Source organism: Rhinolophus sinicus, linkage group LG03, assembly GCF_036562045.2.
Source record: "Rhinolophus sinicus isolate RSC01 linkage group LG03, ASM3656204v1, whole genome shotgun sequence".
In the NCBI taxonomy this organism is placed as follows: Eukaryota; Metazoa; Chordata; class Mammalia; order Chiroptera; family Rhinolophidae; genus Rhinolophus; species Rhinolophus sinicus.
In genome coordinates, this window is record NC_133753.1 from 44,432,643 (window position 1) to 44,452,432 (window position 19,790).

The window sequence follows — 19,790 nt, forward strand, 5'->3', positions numbered from 1 at the left end:
GACGGGGGAAAGGGGACGTCAAAAAATTACCCACCCACCCAACCAATGTCAAATGTGACCCATCTAAATTAAATACCTGTAGGGTTGGCAAGAACACAGAATCGTGCATTCAGAAATACTTTCAATCCTCTTCTACAAGATTATATGTGGCTTCCATCCCCATAGGCACAGAGGAAAAAGAATGGATTAAAATGTTCACTTTTTGTGTCCATCTGGTTAGGTCTTTCAGGGAAAGACACTATAACCAAGCAGGCCAAAAGGCAGAGAAGAAAACAAAGTAGCCCATTAGAGGGGCCATCCGAGACCAGAAGGTAAGTAGGACCCAGAAGACATGGACCCCAGTACCAGCTGTGCCATGAGCCCCCCCATGAGACCCTGTGCAAGACAATTCCTACTCCTGCTTCTCGTTTCTCCCTCTTTGAAACGTGAACTCCTGTGACCTCCCACGGCTGTGACGGGATAGACAACGAATGGCGAAGGGCTCTGGACGTGGGAAATGGCCGGGCACCACGAGAAACTGGCATCGTGTAGTCACCGGGAGGGTATGGTGAGGACAGTCCGAACTCTGTGCGAAATAAGTTTGTAGGAGGTACACTCAGCCCTTGCAAAGTAGAGGGCAGAACAGTGGTGATGGAGGAGCAGAGTGGCAAATGGCTCTGCTACTACGTGCCCCTGGGGAAGTTCCTTCACCATTCTTCTGAGATGCGTGTAAAGGGGCTGAAGTAAACATTCGATATGGCCCCAAGTAAACACTCAATAGCTCTGCTCACAGCATAGGCCTGCAGTAGGGGAAAGACAGTTCCGATGCAGACAGAGGCCTTCACCCCGAGATCCAGCCCAAGGGGCTGTCACTCTGTGCTGCAGGAGCCAGGCCACAAGCCCCAGCTCTTCTCATAGCACAGCACCTGCCATGCTCCCAAAGGGCCCCTCAGACGCTGGCACCCAAGTCCTGCCCAGCCCTCAATGCCCGCAGGTCACCACCAACCTCTCATTTCTTCAGGAAAGCTTGATTTAGGTATTCCCGGAATGTCCCTATGGCCAACACTTAATTGCAGGGGTTGGGGAGCTCCAAACCGGGGTTCTTTCTGCTCCCTAGCCCAGCATCCACTGCTCAGGGAGAGATAAAACCTCTGGCCTCTGTCAAACCCCGTTTACCAGTCTACCCACTCCATTTCCCGCTCTTCTGACCCTTCCCAGAGTGGGGACAGGAAGAGAAACCCATGACGAGAGAAATGTATGCAAGCACATCTATTTGCTGCCTGTCGGCAGCTGGCAGAAGAAGACCCCTTGCTAAAATGAGAGACGAAGAGTTATGCTGGGCTTTACTCATTTCTACAAGAGACATGGTAGAGACAACTGGTTAAAACACGGATTGACATATACTTTAAGTTATCCTCTTTAGGTCTCATTCACACACACTCTTCTTAGCCCCAGCACCACCAGTCAGGAAGGGGTGGGAGGAAAAGGGGAAAGAAAAAGAGTGGAAATATCAAAAAGGCCTCTATCAAGGACCACCCCCATCCATCCCCTTCTGTAAAGGTCAACACAACAACGTGCAGAGAAAAACCAATGCCGACCTGAGAATTCACCAGGAGCAGTGATGAGGGAGTTGGTGGCCTCCGTTTCAGTGTAAGACAATGTGGAATCAGATAGATCTATGGGGAGGAAAGAGAAAGAGAATTTAGTTGGGGAGGGGGGGCAGGGAGAGCATCTCCCTTTCCTGCTTTGTCATGCATCTGTGTGTGCACGTGTACGTGTGTGCGCGTGTACGTGTGTGCGCGTGTACGTGTGTGCGTGTGTACGTGTGTGCACACAAGTGCTTGCAAAGGGCAGCATGTCCCTCCCAACTTTCTGATGCCACTCTGTAACCCTGTCCCATGATCATACGAGGCGAGGCCAGGCCAGCCAGCCTGGAACTCTTCTGGAAAATGCTGACTCTTGCAGCCCTGGCACCTGAAAAAGTTGCAATTGCTCTGACCACAGAAATAACCCAAGTTCAGGGGACTGAGCAAGTAGCAACTTGGAGCCTCCTTGGGTAAGGTTAAATTAAGCCTCTAAACAATTCATAGTTGCTGTACTTAATTACAACCATTAAAATTCTTGAAGTTGTTCCTTCTTGCTTCCTTCCTTCCTTCCTTCCTCCCGCTGGAGCTGGGGAAACTCTGTTTTAACAAGTTACCAGCCATCCTCACTCTGTCCCGCTTACACCCCTCTAATTAAGGGCTCAAGCATTTGCTCCCAGAGTAACTTTTCTTCTCTCCCCTCCTCCACTCCCTAACATCTAAACCTGTTCACAGAGCAACTTTCAATGCCTGGACTGTTTTTTTGTGTTGTGTGTGTGTTTTTTTTAAGGCGTTTATTTTTTGTAAGTAGTTTTAAGTACCTCATATGGCGTGCATTATTTGTTTTCCCCTCTCTGCAGTGCAATTCGATGGGGAAAGGAAAAGCTTTTGCAGGTTTTTTTCTTGAACACTGAGCTGCTAGCTTGACAAGCTGATGCCTTTTGGGGCAAGCCGACTTGGAAAATTTTTCCTGGGCCCGTGCCTCCTGCTACCAGCCATGGGGTGTTATTCCTGTGAAGGGACAGGCCTGTCCAGGAGTCGTAAGGCATGTTCTGTGAGGCCTGCAGCATTTTCATCTCATCTTCTCACCCACCACAACCCAGGTATGGCTCAGCAGGTCCCACCTGGCTCCCGAGAGGCACCCCAAGCTGGGGATTCCTGGGGTAAAAACCGTTAGCCTAGGCTTTTACTAGCTAGAATTCCATTCCATCCTGCAGGATTTTTTTTTTTTTTTCCCCTTTTACCACATGGCTTCGGGAGCGGGAAGATGAAACATTAACCAATTTGGCCTTTTTTTTTTTCGTTTCCCACTTGCCAGATGCTGACTGGCTGTTCTGGGTTTTATTTTGTTTTTTGGTCTCATGTGATCACTGAGGCTTAGAAGGGCACTGACTTGTTGTTTATGAGAAAGCAACAATGCAAGGAAAAGAAAATACTACAAAAAAGAACTCAGACTATTTATCAGGGCGCGAAAAAGTTATCTGCTGGTAAAACGTGTTTGGAGGAAAATAAGGACAGATGGAAAAATCTCTTCAAAAAAAAAGAACAACCTCAATGTCTTCGTGGGAACTTCTTTAAAGATTGTTGCTTTTAATAACTAATGTTCCCCAAGTGTTCAGCACCCCGAGTATCACTGCCACTTCTTGTTTGAAGTAGCAACATCACAGGCTGGACCCTATTTCTCAGTGAAAGACTGTGGAGCCAACACAGGCAGCTTTGTAAGGTTCCCAGGAGTGGGAACAACAGGCAGTTTCCACCTCTCACAGCTATTAGGTTGGTGCAAAAGCAACTGTGGTTTAAAAGGTTAAAAATAATTACAAAAACCGCAATTACTTTTGCACCAGCCTAACAGTAAGTCCCTACCATGCACTCTCCAAACCCTCACACGTTGGAGCTTCTAGGGCGGCCCTCGAAGTCTGAAGTGTCTTCGGGGTGTTACAGAAAAAGAACACTCCCTACCTTGATCACTGCATAAGCCCCAAGAAGGGACCCCATCTGGAAGTTGGGGAGCCCCAGGTTCAAGTCCATCCTACCTCCACTCTTAGCAAAATCAGGAGTCACCAACTTTTTTTGCAAAGGGGCCAATAGTAAGTATTTGCAGCCTCGCGAGCCATACAATCTCTGCTGCAATTATTCAAGTCTACACAGTGGTGTGGGAGCTGCCACAGACAATATGGAAACGGGTGACCGTGGCTACGTTCCAGTAGAACTTTATTACAGACACGGAAATGTGAATTTCATATAATTGTCACATGTCATGAAATATTCGTCTTGTCTTGATTTTTTTTAAACTTCTAAGAAAGTGAAAATCATTTTTAGCTCACGAGCTGTACAAAAACAGATGGTGGCCTGGAGTTGCAGACCCCTGAGCTATATGATCACCAGCAAATGTCACTTCCTCTTTCTATGGCCTCAATTGTCCCAATCACAAAATAACCAGGACACCTGTTGATTTCCAAATGGTGATTCTGCAGGGCTGCAAGGTGCCTGGATTTTTGCTGCTTTATCACAGGCTGACCCACAATTCCTCAGGGCAATATGGTCCTTGACATTCAAACTGAGGTGCTACATTTGCTAAGAACATTTGAAGGGGGTTTTTTGTTTCCCCCCAATGGAAATAGGGATCTTCTAAATGACTAGTGGAACTATGCTGACTTATGAAATGCTGAGACAGGCTGATGAGGGAAAGATGGAGAACCAGACATTGAATAGGGGGTCGCTCTGGGTTTCTGCCTCAGCCCTCCTGCTGGTTACTTGGGGGGCCCTCCCTGCCCCTCGGTCTGATTCCTCCTCTACGAAGTGACATGGTCCCACTAGATGACCTCTCCAGTTCCCCAGAGAACTAAATACATCTCCTCTATCCATGGAGGCTCATGCATCGGGGAAAACAATGGGGAAGCTGCCCTCTGACTCACACCCTGTCATACAACAGCCTCTGTCCACCTAGGCTGAGGTCAAACTCCTGGAGGGAGCGGATGGGCACTTCTGACTCCACAGGGGGCCTGGGAGGCAAACTGGACTGGATGCCTGCGAGTCGACACTTAGACGGGACCTCCCATGTGATGCTGACACATGCTACTGGGAAGAGGCCTTTACCCAAAACAAAACAAAACCCACTTTTTGTGGTCACTTGATGGAATGTGTTAGCATCACTGCCACGCCATCTGACTTTTAAAGCTTGAGTCCCACGGGAACGGCCTGGGTCACAAAGCTTCTCTCCTGGTCCTACTGAGGCCAAACTAACTCAGCCCACCACCAGGATTCTCCACTGGAGGCAACAGGAGGGCCAGGAAACAGGCCATGTCTACTTCTAAAACCACATGCACCTACTCCGGAACATGAGCTGTTCCTGCAGCCCCGAGGTTTACAGAAAGCACGTTCTACTTCTGAATGGGACCTGTCGAAGATGACATTCCCACCTCCACCAAACAGTGTAACTGCTCCCGCCCAGGTGAACTTCGTGGCTTAAAAAGGGGGGGAACATTCGGTTCCTCTCAACAGACTTCTTGCTCAACCTATGTATCACAGTAATAATTAATACACACTAACGGAGAACAATCTAAGGGTAGGGAGGGAGAGAAAGGAAAAGAGACAAATACCAACCCACCTCCAATGAGACGCTTAAGTGGAAACCCATTCATCTCCCACAGGCCCATGTTTAAAGGTCACAGAGAGGTTAATGATGAGCTGAGGAATTTCAAGATGTAAATAGCCTGCTGCAGAGGCTGGGTCTGCTTTGGCCCAACGGAGGGTGTGCTTGTAAAACTTCACCCCATTTCAAAGGCAACCAGGCCGGCTGGCCCCCCTCCCCTCCAGCCCTTCAGCACTGAGGCTGGGCGGGCAGGCACCAGCTCTGGACTGAAGGGGAGCCCAGGATGAACACACCTTCCCAAGGGTCAGGAGGAGGACACACTTACCCAGTGGCTTGTACTCGTCCCGAGGAGACAGCCGAGAGTAGGGGGGTGGTGGTGATTCTGGAAGACAGGAGACAGCATGTCACTACCAGGGTGGGCGAGTTCACACCTAGGGGTTCTACATGCTTTTGATTATTGGTTTCCTCCACTAATAACCCAGTCCCCAGGAAGCCCTCTTTTTCTCCCACTACCTCTGCTACTCAGATCCACTAGAATGTCACGGCCCAACAGTAAGGCCACAGGCCTGGGGTCCAGACCTGGGACCAAACCCTGCTCTTTGGCTGTGTGACCTTGGGCAAGTTACTTCACCTCTCTGAGCCCGTTACCTCAGCTCTAAAATGGGGGAAATAATCATATGGACCTCCTAGGTTTGCCAGGAGGGCAAAAGAAGACAATGTATATAAAATGCTTAGTACAGCTCTTGGTAGTGTGGAAAAATACTTCCACGAACAGTAACTATTATTATTATAACAAAAGAAATGCGGGTGCAGAGAAAGTCAGAGCCAGGGTTGCCTGACAAAATACCAGATGCTCAGGTAAATTTGACTTTTGGGTATACATGGCATAATTTTTTGGTATACAGGTATATCCCTTATAATTTTTGGAACATACTCATACTAAAAGAGTATGTGCTGTTTACCTGAAATTCAAACTTAACTGGGCATTCTGTGTTTTCAGTTGCTCAATTTGGTAGTACAGTGTGAATGCAGAGGCCCAGACATAAAAGCTCATTTCCATTAACAAGCGGCATTAGAACTAGCATTCTCTGGGGCAAGGGGGAGGGCAAGATTCCTTGAGACCCAGGAAGCCAAACAGAGCTACCTACTGGAGACGGGAGTCCTTGAAGCAGTCACTGCCAGCTCTCAGCCTGTCTCCTCCTTTGTAAGGAGAAGGGAAGCTCTCACTGCCTTCCAGCTCAGACCCTCTGCGATTCCTTATTGTCTATGGTCTTTTTCTTTTGGTTTCCTTTCATTTGCCTAAAATACTCCTCCTTAAAAACATATACTTTGTCTTCAGAAGAATTCCTTAGCCTCTTGCTTTAGGGGAAGTAACAATTTGCTAAACTAAGTAACAATTTGCATGAATGAAATGACCCTTCATTTTCCCTAAATGAAACTGTTACCATCAAATCGCAAACTAAAACAAACTCTCAGGGGTAGTAAAGGGGTAATAACTATTATTAGGCAGGTATCAGTAATGACACAAGGGATAATAAGTGTTTTTCGCAATTATAATAAGGCGCAATTAGTTATAGGAGCATTTGTTTGCTCTATACACCCAGGGCAGCTCCAGCGCTTCCCCACCCTGGCTTTTCCAGCCAGAAATTACTTCAACAAAGTGAAGGCTCTGAGGTCTAGGAACAGGGACTCTTTTGTGGCCAGTATTTAGGGAGAAGGAAAAGTGAATCATGGAGTAGCCACTGGAGAGATGCACACATCTGCTGAACGCCCATCCTCTCTGTCTCTCCATGCCAGGCATTTTCAGTTTCATTGATTGTATTTTATTCTCTTGGACCTTAGGTATAGAGGGGTTAATTACGCTCATGGGGCGCCTATATTGCATTCATCCTTTCTCCAAACAAAGTAAGATGGCCGATATTATTCTCATTTTACAGGTGAGGAAACGGACTTGCCCAGTGTCCACCCGCCAACCATGGTGGAGCTGGGATGTCAGCCCAGGCCTGACTCTGCGCTACACCCCAACGAGACAGGCAATCAAGAGGCGCCCCGTCTTCCACCCCTTCATCCCTGCGGGGTCCAGTCCATCACGTGCACAGCAAATTTGTGGACAGACAATAGTGATGAGGATCATGGTCAAGCTGAAGGCGTCTGCAGACAAGAGGTGTGGAGCAAGAGGACGTGGGGAGCCAAAGGGGTGACCCGCAGGGGACCCCAAATAAGACTCAAGGAAGGGAGCTATTTGCTTCAGTAGGACTCCCCTTATCCACCAGTCCTCAGGCCTTGGCATGGCGAGAGACCAGACGTGAGTGAGGAATAGCCTCTCAGAACAAGAGGCAGCACACAGGTAGCGCTAGAGCTCCACAGGGAGGGAGAATTGAGGCCAGCTCTCCACTGTACGGAGAACGCTGACGCCTGGACAGTGGAAGTGACTCCCTCAGGGCCAGACAGAGAACTGGTTCCGGAGCCAGAACCAGAAGCCAGGTCTCCTGACCCCCAGCCTCGTACCCTTTCCACTCCCCCACGAATTTATCAGGAGGCCTGCAATTCCTTTGTTAGGGTTCCTTTGGCAAAATCTGACTGGCGGAGGCCCAGGCCACACAAGGTGGGGAGCTCTGGACATCTGCCCCCCAGATCTGTCCTCCAAAGTGAAACTTGGCAGCGATGGGCAGTGGTGGCTGGAGTCAAGCCACTCACTGTACTGCAATCAACCTTGGCATCTCCTTCAGTGGCCATTTACCTGCGACCCAAAAGGTGGAGGCGGGGAAGGGCTCAGGAAGTGCCCCCAACAGGTGGCACATAGGCCTTAGAATTGTGACACACACTAGCCATGGCCACACCTGAGCTGGGTGGGAAGTGGAGGGGTGGGTTCTACCGTCCTGAGTGACACAGAAAGCAAATCTACAAACTTGAAATGTCAGACACACTGCAAAGCTCTTAGGAGAGACCTTCGCAGGCCCCCATTTGCTCCAGCAAAAGGCTTTGCACAGGACTGTTTAACAACTGTGGGGAAACTGGAAGCTCCCCACTAACTTCCATTCCAGGCAAGTAAAAAAGTCTGAGGGCCCATAAATTTCACCATCAACACACGAGTTTAAAATGTCAGAGGTTTGCCCAAGGCAACGTCTTTTCACCGATGGGGCATCTGAGGTCCAGCCAGGTAAAGGACCTGCCCAAGGCCACACAGGAAGACAGATGTTATCCTATTTCAACTAAACAAAGGGGGAGGCGGCCAGTTGAGGGCCAATACCAAGTTACCTTTTTAAAAAAAAAAATAATTGAGTTATCATTCACATACGCTGAGATTCCCTCTTTTGAAGTGTACAAGTCAGTGGTTTTTAGTATATTCAGAGTTGGGAGACCAACACCATCAGCTAATTGTAGGACATTCTCATCACCTCTAAAGAAAACCTGTCCCCATTAGCTGTCAGTTCCTATTTTCCCCAACCCCCAAACCCTCCAGCAACCACACATCTACTTTCTCTCTGTATGGGTTTGCCTATTCTGGACATTTTACACACATGGAGTCACATAATGTTGCCTTTGTGTCTGGCTTCTTTCACTTAGCAGAATGTTTTCAAGGTTCATCTATGTTGTAGCATGTATTAGAGTATCGTTCTTTTTTATGGCTGAATGATATTCTACGGGATGGAGAGACAACGTTTTGTTTATCCATTCATCAGCTAATGGACATTTGGGTTATTCCCACTTTGGGGCTAGTAGGAAGACTGCTGCTATAAACAACAACGGGTAACCTTTAACTGGTAGCGGGTAACCTTTAACTGGGGCGTCCACTCCACTCCTGCACATCCAGGCCCCATGGATCTGGGAGAACGGATGGAGCCAGAGGACACTAAGTCAGGTAGGCAAGGTGGGCACTCAGGTGGGACGCTCATGTGTGAGACAAAAGGTCATAAGAAAAGTGTGAGCGGCGTCCAGGCCCTCTGTTCACTCCCCTCTTAGAAGTTATCTTAGGGCTTGCAAAAGTTATGTTCATTTTAAAATAACTTATGTGCTCTAAACTTTAAGGGGACAACTAGAACCCTGGAGAGCCCTCTGAGAGAAAGGAACATGGGGTGTGGGGGAGGGAGAGGAAGACAGAAAGTGGGAGAGAGGCAGAGAAGGAGAGAGGGAGAGAAAAAGAGAGGAAGAGAGGGAGAGGGGGAGAGGGGGAGGAGAGGGGGAGAGGAAGAGGGTGACACAGAGAGACACACACACACAGAGAGGGAGAGAAGAGACATCACAAATTCCAGTCTCCTCAGACATCCAGCCTCAGGCATCAACTTCAGGAATCTCCTCCAACTTCCTCCAGAAGTGAGAGCAGTCAGCCAGGGGCTGAGTGTACCAGAAGGCTAATGCTCAGTTCAACTCAGCCCCAACTGCCTCTGGTTAGCCTCCAGGGGCTACTTAGCCTTTTGAGACCTAATTCTAAAGCCAGAAGAGTTCACAGCCTCTCCCAGTGCCGGGTAATTTCAGTCTGGGACATTACCTTCCACCCCCATCCTCACAGCCCAGCATCTTGCTCAGGCAAGGCTCTACTCACCTCCCCGGGCCTCCCAGTTTCCACCCTACCAAGGGCTGGCTGTGGGTGGGGAGGGGGCCTCCCTGGACTCCGGTCCCCTCCACGTCCAGAACCTGAAGGCTCAACCCCAGGCCCCAGGGTGGGAGACACAGAAAAGGAGCTCCTGGCACTTTAAGGCCGGCTGAGCCTAATTGCCCAGATTCCCCCGGCAGCCAGATAAACAGCGCAGCCGGCTGGCGCCAGCAAGAGGCAAACTGCACATTATCACCCCTTCCTCACCTCCAAGGAGGAGCTTGGAGGAGCAGGGAGGCCAGGCCCAGGGGCCGACAGCGGGGTGGGGCGGGGGCTTGGAAGCCCAACTTGAAATTGATCTCATTTCAAAGGGATAATGCCAGGCCAAATAAAAGGAAAACTTTCTAGCCCATTCTAATTCCTATAGTCCTGGCCTGGGAACCCTGTGTTTTCCTAGGCAGCCTCCTCCAGTCGTTTAGAAGTTCTCTCTCACTCTGTCTCTTTCCCTGGCGCAATTTGGATAATAGTAATTTACTGAATATAATTACAGAAAAAAAAAAGTGGTAAAGCAAAGAGCAGGAGATTTATTCCAAAGTTAATGGATACTTTCAGGAGAAAGGAGCTCTATAAACACAGGTTAGAACTGTGATTAAAGTATTTCTCCACATTTCCGTCCACATAGGCACCGAGCTCAGCGAACTGGCTTTTCCTGGGACAGAAAGACACACCAGAGGGAGGGAGCCCCAGGGCCGGACTCCCACACGGGTGGGAGGCAGAGCTGGGCACAGCGGGAGGACCTCACTTCTGAGACAAGCATGAGAGAAAGGGCAGGGTAGGGGAGGCAGGCCTGGTAACCTGGAATCTGCCCGGGAGACCTCGGGGATTCTGTCCACTCCCTCCCCTTTACAGATGGGGAAAGGGGCCAAAGAGGGGAACTGGCCCCAACACCCCAAAGCAAGTCATAGATGAAGCAGGATTTACTCTGAGCAGACAGGGTCTGCCCGGCCCAGAAAGGGGCCTCCTGTCACTGGGGCTCCCACTGAGGTCAGGGGGCACTGGGTGACTGGTGCCAGGTGAGTGTCCCTCAGTTGGCCTTCTGGAGGTTCCAGTGTACTCTACCTGTGTCTGTCTGTCTGTCTGTCTGTCTGCCTGCCTGCCTGCCTGCCCCAGAGCCCCAGCCCTCTCCCCCAGAGCCCTGGAAGGAGCAGTCTCCTTATCAAGACTCGCACGGCTGAGCTCCAGCTATGTACCCGCCCAGCTCCGGGAGCCAGGCTGGCCAGGCTGGCAGCCAGGCAGCAGGGGTGGGGTGGGCAGCAAAGGGCTCCCCCAGTTCTCAGTCCCAGTCCCCACAGCCCAAACCCTCAGGCAGGGGAATGAAGCAAGAGGGTCAATCTGGAGCCTACTGGAAACTTCCTAGATCAGCAGTCCTCCCAACAGCCCCCAGGCTCACCTGAAAGGGGGGCTCCTTGGGCTAGCAAAGAGGGAGAACAGACAGAGCCCCTGCAATAGCACCTCCTTCTGGGAGCAGGAAGGGAGTCAAGGGCCAATGCTTCATCTAGAATTAGACCTGAAGAATGTTCTTGGAGCCACTGCCCAGTAGGGAGACTAAGAAGGGCGGTTACTCGTCCAAGGTCAAGTTGTGTCACTGGCCAGGCAGAGCCTAGAACCAAGTCTGTGGTTAAGCACCATCCCACTGTTGTTTGCTCCTCAAATTTTACCTGCCCAAGTGCAAGAAACTCAAACCAACACCCAAACTGACATCTCATCCAAGGAGCAGGGATCCCACCCATCCTTGGCAAAACTGGGTCCTGTCTGTGGTCAACTTTTTCACTCCACCCCTTCCCACTCACATGTCTGAGTTCCCCTGGCACCTTGACTCCCAGGTGGCCTCTGCTCCTTAGCACCCACCTCCCCTTACCCACCCTCCAAAGCCTTGCTCCAGGTTAGAGCAACGAGCTCCTGTGTGTGAGACCCTGTTACAGACACATGCCGGGCCTCCTTCCGCACAGGCAGGAAGGAGAAAGGGTGGCAGAAGGGAGGAAACCACTGTCAGGAAGAGGTACAAGAGGCACAGAAAGCTCACCACTGGTCAGGAACTGCCAAAATCTCCTGAACACAGCCTGGAGTAACTATGCGGGGGAGACGGAGACGGCAGGGGGATAAATGCTGCCTCTCCCACCAGCCCCCAACCATGACCCACCACAGAGACACCTTCCTTTGCACTGCAGCCACCACCCCACACACACTCCTAGGCCCGCCTTCCACTTCCACATTGGGAGTCAGACCTGTGATCTGACCCTCTATGGACCCCGGTGCTGGGTGCTGATTCTCTCTAGTGGGGCCACACTGGAGGAATTCAGAGCCCTCCCACACCAGCAGCCTATAACTCTCTGTCATACCCTTGCAGAATCCCCAATGTCATCTAAGATGCATTCACCCCGAGATGCTGCAGGCTAAAATGTGTTTCCTGCAAGCTTCTGGCCTGCCAGGAACCTCCACCTGTCCTCACCTCTTCTCCAGAACCCAGGGCATCCTCAGGTAAGCAGGGCTGGGGGTGGGGTGTGTGCAGGAAGTCCCAGGAAGAGAACAAAGAAGGGGAGTAGTTCTCAGTTGTAATAAAATACCTGGCTTCCTCACCTACTCACAGATGCCCCCAGAACCCTCAACTATACAAAAGCTGGACACAGAATTGAGAATGATGATGATGGAAGGCCCTGGCATTTGACACTCAAGGGATGCTGGGCGCAATCAGGGCAAGAGGGTGGTTTCCACTTTGAGAGGGGTTACCCTGCAAAAGCTTTGCTCCAAATATACAAAGGAACAAGAGGAACAATTTACAAACACTTTGACTCTAGCCATGGATCGTCTCCACCCAATTTCACAACTTATGTCTACTTGGATATAGGAAAGTATAACATAGATACAGGCATATGCACACAAATGCTACAGGCCTGGGCACAGACTGGGGGTAAATGTGGGGGGTGGGGGGGCACACAAGTCTGGTTTCTCCTGAGCCTGCCCTTCCCGTTCACTGCCTATGAAGTTGGAGCCTACCTTCAGTCCCTGAAACTGCACAGAGAAAACTCAACCGTGTAGCCTTTTAAGTTTGCCTGAGCCTTGATGAAGTTGCCATTTGACGTATGTGCCCACATCCCCACTCCCTGGCAGGACCAGGGTGAGGCTCCCCGCCTCCAGGGCAGCCGCAGTGTTCCACCAGCCCTAGTTAAGTGTCTGGGGTAAAAAGAAGGCCACGGAATGGGGCTGGAGGTGGACCCCCAAGCCCCCCTCCCCCCGCGCCCCGCCAGGCGCGGCGCGCTCACCTGGCCCGCAGAGCCGGCTGAAGTGGTAGGGGTTGCAGCACACGGTAGGGCCGTCGGCGGCGGCGGCGAAGCTGTGGCAGCCGCACAGGGGCTTCAGCTCCACAGCGTGCTGCAGGTCTGGCCAGCGGAAGAGGCGGCCGAGCAGCAGCTGCGGCGGGGCGGGCTGGCCGCCCAGGCGGAGGTCGGCGCGCGGCACCAGCACGCAGCCGCCCGGCACGCCACCGCGGGACTCCACCGCCTCCAACAGCGTGTCCAGCGAGCGCTCCTTGAGCCGCTTCAGCAGCGAGTACGTGACCGTCTTGAGTTCCTGCTCCAGCAGAAGCAGCCGCGAGCGGGCTTCGCGACTCCGCCCGCTGCCCGCCGGCTCTAGGGCCGCCTCCGCCAGGGGGTCGCCGGCGTCCTGGGGTGCGCCTGCGGCGTCCCGCTCCGAGAAGAGACAGCAAGTCACAGTCTCGCAGTCACTTTCCGGCAGCCAGCCCGGGCCTCCCGGCTCCGCCACGTCCAGCGGGGAGCCCCCAGCGCCGGCCCCTGGCTCCGACATGGGCCTCGGGGGGCCCCCTGCACGCCGGCGCCTCCCCGCGCCCTGGGCGCCTCGCTGTCCCACTGTGTCCCGGGGCCGCCGCGGGGCTACCGCGCGGACTTCGGAGCGGCCGCAGCCTCCGCCTTCTCGTGCCCGCGGGGCCGGCTCAGCTCGGCTGCCCAAGCTCCCATCCTCGTCGCCGCCGCCGCCGCTGCCGCTGCCTTCCTCCCGGTCAGGGACCACACGACTTCGCCAAAGTCGCCGCACCAGCCCCGAGCGTTTGGACCTGAACATACGATATCCTTTGGCGCCGGGGGTGGGGGGGGGAGGCGGTCTCCGGTTACCGGGGGTCAGTTCCTTCAGCGAGGCGCCGGCTGCACGGGCCGCAGCCCCACATGAAGCTCCGCCGCCGGGCGCCGTGCAGACCGCGCACAGCCTATCGTCGAAGGGGCGCCGCAGGGCTGCAACATGAGGGAGCTCGCCGGGGCGGGCCGGCGGGGAACACTCGCACGCCGAGCCACAGTCCGCGCCCGGCCAGCGGCTACATGGACCCCGGCGGCCGGGCTACTCAGCAACTCCAGCCCCAGCGCTTGAGGGGTACCGCGGACGACGAGCCGCCAGAAAGTCCCCGCATGGGCCGGCGACCCTTCAAAAGTTGCGCGGCTGGCCCATGAGCACAAAGCGCTCGCGCCGAACCCCCCAAATGTGTCTGGGAAGCCCTGCCTGTAAAACCCAAGCGCTTAACTACATGGACTTTTCCTGCAAGATCCGAAAGACAGGCTTGTTGATAACCCCAGCTTCCTTACTCCCTGGAAAAAAAAAAAAGAAAGAAAAAAGAAACCCCAAACAAAACCAAAATCCCTGCAATTGCATGCACGAAAGGCCAACTCCGTCTCAGGTCTCAGGCGCTAGATGCACTTGGAGCGAGTTTCTCCCGAACGCGGGTGACAACACATGAGTGGAAACTGTAAAAATCCCAAAGAGCCGCTGGGAATCCTTAATTAAAAATGCAATCCACCAAGGTAGAGGTCACAGCCCTCCCCACGCTGCGCTCGGACGCCCAGGGCGCCGCGGCTGCAGAGGTCGCCCCCCTCCCCCTTCACAAAAAGTGCCTCCCGGTGGCCCCGCGGTCCCGGCGAGGTCTGGCGAGGCAGCGCCCGGCGGCTCTTTCTCTCTGCTCGGCTCCCTCGCTCGCTTCCCTGCTCGGCTCTCTCTCTCTCTTTTTTGTTCTCCTCAAACGCACACTGAGGGCCCCCGGAGGAGCGCCGCGGAGTCATTGGCTGCCTCCCATCATATGCCAGTCTAGACACTTTGGCGGCTCCGCGGCGCTGATTGTTGCGCAAACAAGGTTTCAAGTTTCTTAACTCTTAAAGGAGAACACGTCCCATTGCAAGGCCCGCGGCTCCGAGGGGCCGGCTCCCGGGGCGGGCCGAGCCCTGGCTCCCGCCCTGCGCTCGCCTCGGCACCCCCTCCCGGGACCTGACAGCGCCCACAACCCGCTCTCCGGCTCGCGTTGCGCCGCGGGCACAGATGCGAGCGAGCACACGCGCGCGCGCACACACACAACACACGGTTACACAAACCAGGGGCGCGCGGCGCAAGGGTCCACGGACCCACTGAGCCTCGAACGCAAACCGAGCCTTGCCTCTCTCTGGCTGGGCCACAAACTTATAAACACACATTGCATTTTAGATTGGTCCAAACCCCCATCGCAAGGAAGGCTAATAAAAATGGGTGTGCGTGTGAGCTTTCCTGGTTTGCGGCTCTTGGGAGCAGGGGGCAGCTGGTTTGTTGGGGTAGAGGGATCTTCTGTGATGGCACGAGGTCTCCACATCCCCTGCGCAAAGTCAGGGGTCGCTCTGCTGGGCCAAACCCAGGGCGTGGGACGCTTCGCGCACGGGGACTCCAGGCTTGCCCGAGGTAGGGAGTTACAGAGGGTGGGGTAAAGGCGGGGAGTGTCTCCTCTCCGGCTGCTTAGTCGCCACAGCCCTCCCTCGGAGCCAGGCGGGCCGCCAGCCGTCCCGGGCCCCCTCAGGCGGATGCTTCCTCTTCCCCCTTCCCCAATTTATTCTCTGAACCACGGAAAGGGATGTGGGTAGGGGGTCGTGCTTTCCCCAGCCACGTTTCGCAACGGAAATAGGGGTAGGCTTGGGGACGGGGTCCCTCCGGGTCTAGGACGAGCTGGGGGGCGCGGCGGTAGCAGCAGGCCGACCGGCGCGGGAAGGGTTAAGGCCGGTCCAGGCCCTGGAGCCGGCGCGGCGGGGTACCTCCTCGGGCGCGCTCGCTCATCCGAGGGTGGCAAAAGTTCAAGCTTGTAAAGTCCGGATTGGTCCCGCGCGGAGGGAAAAAAGGCCCGGTCCCCGCTACCCCCCCGGGCGCGGCGCCGATTGGCGGGGCCACGGGGCGGGCACCGCCCTCTCCCCTGCGCGCGGCGGTCCCGCCCCCGGCACGGCGCCCCGCCCCTTTCCGGGCAGGAGCCGGAGTTCGGCCCCTTGCTGAATGAAAGAAATTCCGCTACTCCGATTGGCCCGGGACTGGGCGCCATTCCCCCGCCGGGGCCGCAGGGGCTCGGGCGAGCGGGTCTTCCTCGGGGTGCCCTCGTGTGGGCATGGCCTTCCGAGTGTGCGGCGGTGCGAGTCCCTGGCCCTGAGTCTGTGTGCGCTGGGGGAAGGGCAGTATTTGCAGGAAGGATTCGGAACCATTTGAGCTTTACCTGGAGCCAGGTAGTGCTCGTGCTGCGTTCTCTGGGGGAGGCAGTTGCTCTCCCGAATGAAAGATTGAGCTGACAGGCTTCCCCACCCTCATCCCCTACTACTTTGGCTAAATCAAAATAGTTGTCTTTGCCTCAGTTTTGTGTTTGAAAATGGGAATGATGATGCCTGCCCTGCGTTGTTCACAGAACCATATAGATCCTAGGAGAGAGTGCATTTTAAGAGGGCAAATCCCAAGTGATTGGCAGGATGGATTTTCACAAGTGAACACACACCTGTGTAACCAGGACCCAGAAGACAACGTGACCTGCACCCCAGAAGCCTCTCTTGTGGCCTCTTTTAGTCACTTCTCACCCCCAGGGAAATTAATGCATCTTAAAATACAAGGAGAAATTCAATGTAATGTATTTTCTTTTATCAGGGTATTTGCTGGTTTGGTTGTGGATTACAATAATAGTTCATGGTATTGAGTCCTTACTATGGGCAAGGCAATGTTCCAAGCATTACAAAGATTTAGTCATTTAGTTCTCACAACAACCCAGATAGGTATTACCTCCATTTTACAGATGAGGAAACTGAGGCACAGGATCTTGCCTTTCAATTTGCCATTGAAAGGAAGACAGTATTGAAAGTGCTGAAACGTTAAAACCCAAGGTGCATAAACCAGTATGGGCTCTCACCCCCAGCAGCTAGAAAGTGGAGTGTGGGTCTGTGTTGCTAGAGCACAGCCATCAGAGCAGTTATTTTCAAAATGTGGTCCATTGGGCCTGCTGTATCAAAGTATTATGACGGGAGGCCCGGGACTCTATAGAACAGCACTTTGGGGGTAGTAGGTACGGTTGTTACCACAAATTTACAGATAAGGACACTGAGGCACAAAGACATTAAGTAACTTCCACAAACTTGTTTAGTGGCAGAGGTGGAATTTGAACCCAGCCAGTATGGCTGGGGTAAGGGATATGTGTGTTAAATACACATGCATACCCCTTACCTGTCCCATTCCCTTCGCTTCCCTAATGGGCCAGCAGGCAGGAGACAGGTTACCCCACAGGGCTTCCACAAACGCTCAGCACCTACTCCTGGGGGCAACTATGTGAACCGTGGCTCTTACCCTCCCATCCCCCAAACCTCCCTGAGGTACAATGGCATCCTTTTCTGCAGGGTTCCTGGGGAGCGCCATGAGAGATGCCTGGCCTCTGTTGGGGCCTCAGGCCTAGGAGAGACTGAAGCAGTGGACTTCCTAGGAGGGCTGCCTTCTTTCCTGAGCAGTAATGTGGACCAAGTTTGGCTTCGGCTCTAGCTCATTGAGATGTGGTATTGGGGGTGGGGTGCCATTAGGGGCTAGTTGGATGAACCTGAAGGCAGTAAACCCAGAGTCTGCTAGGCCTGAGTTCCATACTGACCCTACTTACCCTTTCTCAGCTCTGTAAGCCTCGGGGTTCTCATCTGTGAAATGGGAGTAAGAATCATGCTTGAGGTGGTTGCCAAAATTGGGACATGAGGACCCAGAGTCATCCCTCCTTACGGGAAGACTTCTTCTGAGGGGAGATAGTATCAGGAAGGGAAGGGCAGTGACAGTCAATCCCACTGTCCTTGGATTCCCAGGGCCCATGCAGCCTAGTACCAGCCTGCACTGTGACCACAAGAGGGTGTGTGCGGTGGGACCCAGCAGGGCAGGGCCGTGGAGCTACAGCCACTGGAAAACAAGCTCCAGTTTCTTGGGGGTGTAGAAGCACAAAGAACTAAGTCTAACCCTTCATATTCAAATCTAACCCCTCCCCATTATTCCAATTTCCCCCAAAGCACCCTGTGTTTCCTCTTGACAGCACTCCTCACAGTTTGTAACTGTACAATTCCTTGTGGTTCTCCTCTGCCTCTGGAATGTAAGCCCAACGTGGGTAGAGATGGTGAAAGTATCAGGCACAGGCCACATAGCAGCGTGGAGGGAGTGGAGTCAGAAGCAGGCCATTTGATGCCATTCTGTCTGTGCCTTCAAAGAAGCTAATTTGCACAGGACAGCGCCTGCCCCATTTCTCCTCCCCAGTCCCCCTAGCACAATGCGTGTCACACAGTGGGTGCTCAATAAATATTTATCATGTGGTTGAATTGTAATCCCTCACTTCACCAAGCTCCATGCTCACCATCATTTGGTACCAAACACTTATATGCACTATCTCATCAAATCCCCCAAACAACGTAAGAAGTTATTCTTACCAGACCTAGTTCTTTTAGAGAAGGAAAGCAACCGAGACATTCAATAATTTGTCTCTGGTCACACAGCCAATAGGCGGCAGAGTTGGGACTTGGACCCAGGGCTGCTTGAGGTAAGTGTCCATCCTCTTAACACCTAGTCCTAGAAAAGAAAACATGGTCTTTTGCCCTTGGGAAGTTTCCACATTAGCTAGGAAGACACGAGGCATGAAACAAATCACATAAGGCAGAGCTTGCTTCTTGGTGGTGGGAGGGGTAGGCTCCGGGGGCCACTGCTTCTGAACAGAATGGTCACAGAGGGAGGGAGTTTGAGCCACCTCTCCTATAGTCAGATGGAGACTAATTCATCCTAACCCACTTCACAGGAAACTGATGGATAAACCAAGGTCCTACTTACTAATTTTCAGGGAGAATAACTATAAGCCCAACTGGCTAAGTGGTATTGTCTGCCCTTTGGGAAGGTAAATCCACTTGGCCAACATGTCCCCAAATGGAGGAGTTGGGATACCCTTGGGTGGTAAACAACCCCTCTGAGGCTTTGATGAATGCTATGAACACCTCTCTTGAAAAATGCACATGTGCATGAATGGAAATTTGTGTTCATTCATTCGACACATGCTTACTGAGCTCCTAATGGGTTGCCAGGCCGTGTTCTAGGTGGTAGGGACCCTACAGTAAGTAAAACATTCCTAAGCTCAAGCAGTCTCCTGGGAGGACAGACAGACCATAAACAATCAGCTATATGGTGTTTTGGAAGGTAAAGGTGCCAAGATCAAAAATAAAGCAGAGAAGGGGAGAGAGGAATGCCAAGAGAGGGTATAGGTGGTTCAAAGAAAGTAGTCAAGGAAGGCTTCCCAGAGAAGATGATATCTGAGCAAGGATTTGATGGTGGTGGGGGAACTGCTATGACACTATCTGGGAGAAGAATGTTCCAGACACAGAGAACAGCAAGAGCAAGGATCTTGAGGCAGGACCATGCCTGGCGTGTTCCAGTACCATTGAAGAGGAAACGAGAGGGGAGAAATACTGGAGGCAGCCTGTAGGTTTACACCGGCCATTGTTGGGTCTTGGGCTTGTCCTCTGAGCGAGCCGGGAGATCCCGCAGGTTCTGAGTGGAGCATGATCTGCCTGGCTTTAACTGGCTCCCTCTAGCGGTCCTGTGGAGAATAAACTGCAGGGGGCAGGGTGGCAAGGGCCTGGTGCTGTGATCCAAGGAGAGGTCATACTGGTTTGGGGAGAATTGGCCAGTTCCTGGACATATTTGAAGCTAGAACCAGCATGATTTGCTGTTACATATCTAAGAGGGTGAGAGAACGTCTGAACAGTGTACACATGTTATC

At 52.9% G+C, this 19,790-nt stretch overlaps 1 protein-coding gene and 1 long non-coding RNA gene across 3 annotated transcripts in view; one reads left to right on the forward strand and one right to left on the reverse strand.

Annotated features, from left to right (window-relative positions):
• Window positions 1-15,818, reverse strand: part of SMAD6 (SMAD family member 6) — a 73,971-nt gene extending 58,153 nt beyond the window's left edge. The window contains exons 1-3 of one of the 2 annotated variants that reach the window (XM_074327526.1): window positions 13,009-15,813; window positions 5,480-5,536; window positions 1,578-1,655 (exon numbers count right to left, since the gene is read on the reverse strand). In XM_074327526.1, the coding sequence (XP_074183627.1) occupies window positions 1,578-1,655; window positions 5,480-5,536; window positions 13,009-13,822 (949 nt within the window). In that variant the 5' untranslated portion in view covers window positions 13,823-15,813. Of the gene's footprint in view, window positions 1-1,577; window positions 1,656-5,479; window positions 5,537-13,008 lie in introns of both variants that reach the window. The other variant, XM_074327527.1, reaches the window with a different exon arrangement.
• On the forward strand, window positions 8,704-13,002 carry LOC141570567 (uncharacterized). The gene is made up of 3 exons (XR_012494702.1): window positions 8,704-9,016; window positions 12,096-12,226; window positions 12,336-13,002. It is a non-coding gene; the product is annotated as an uncharacterized LOC141570567 (long non-coding RNA).
• Window positions 15,819-19,790: the final 3,972 nt, after the last annotated feature.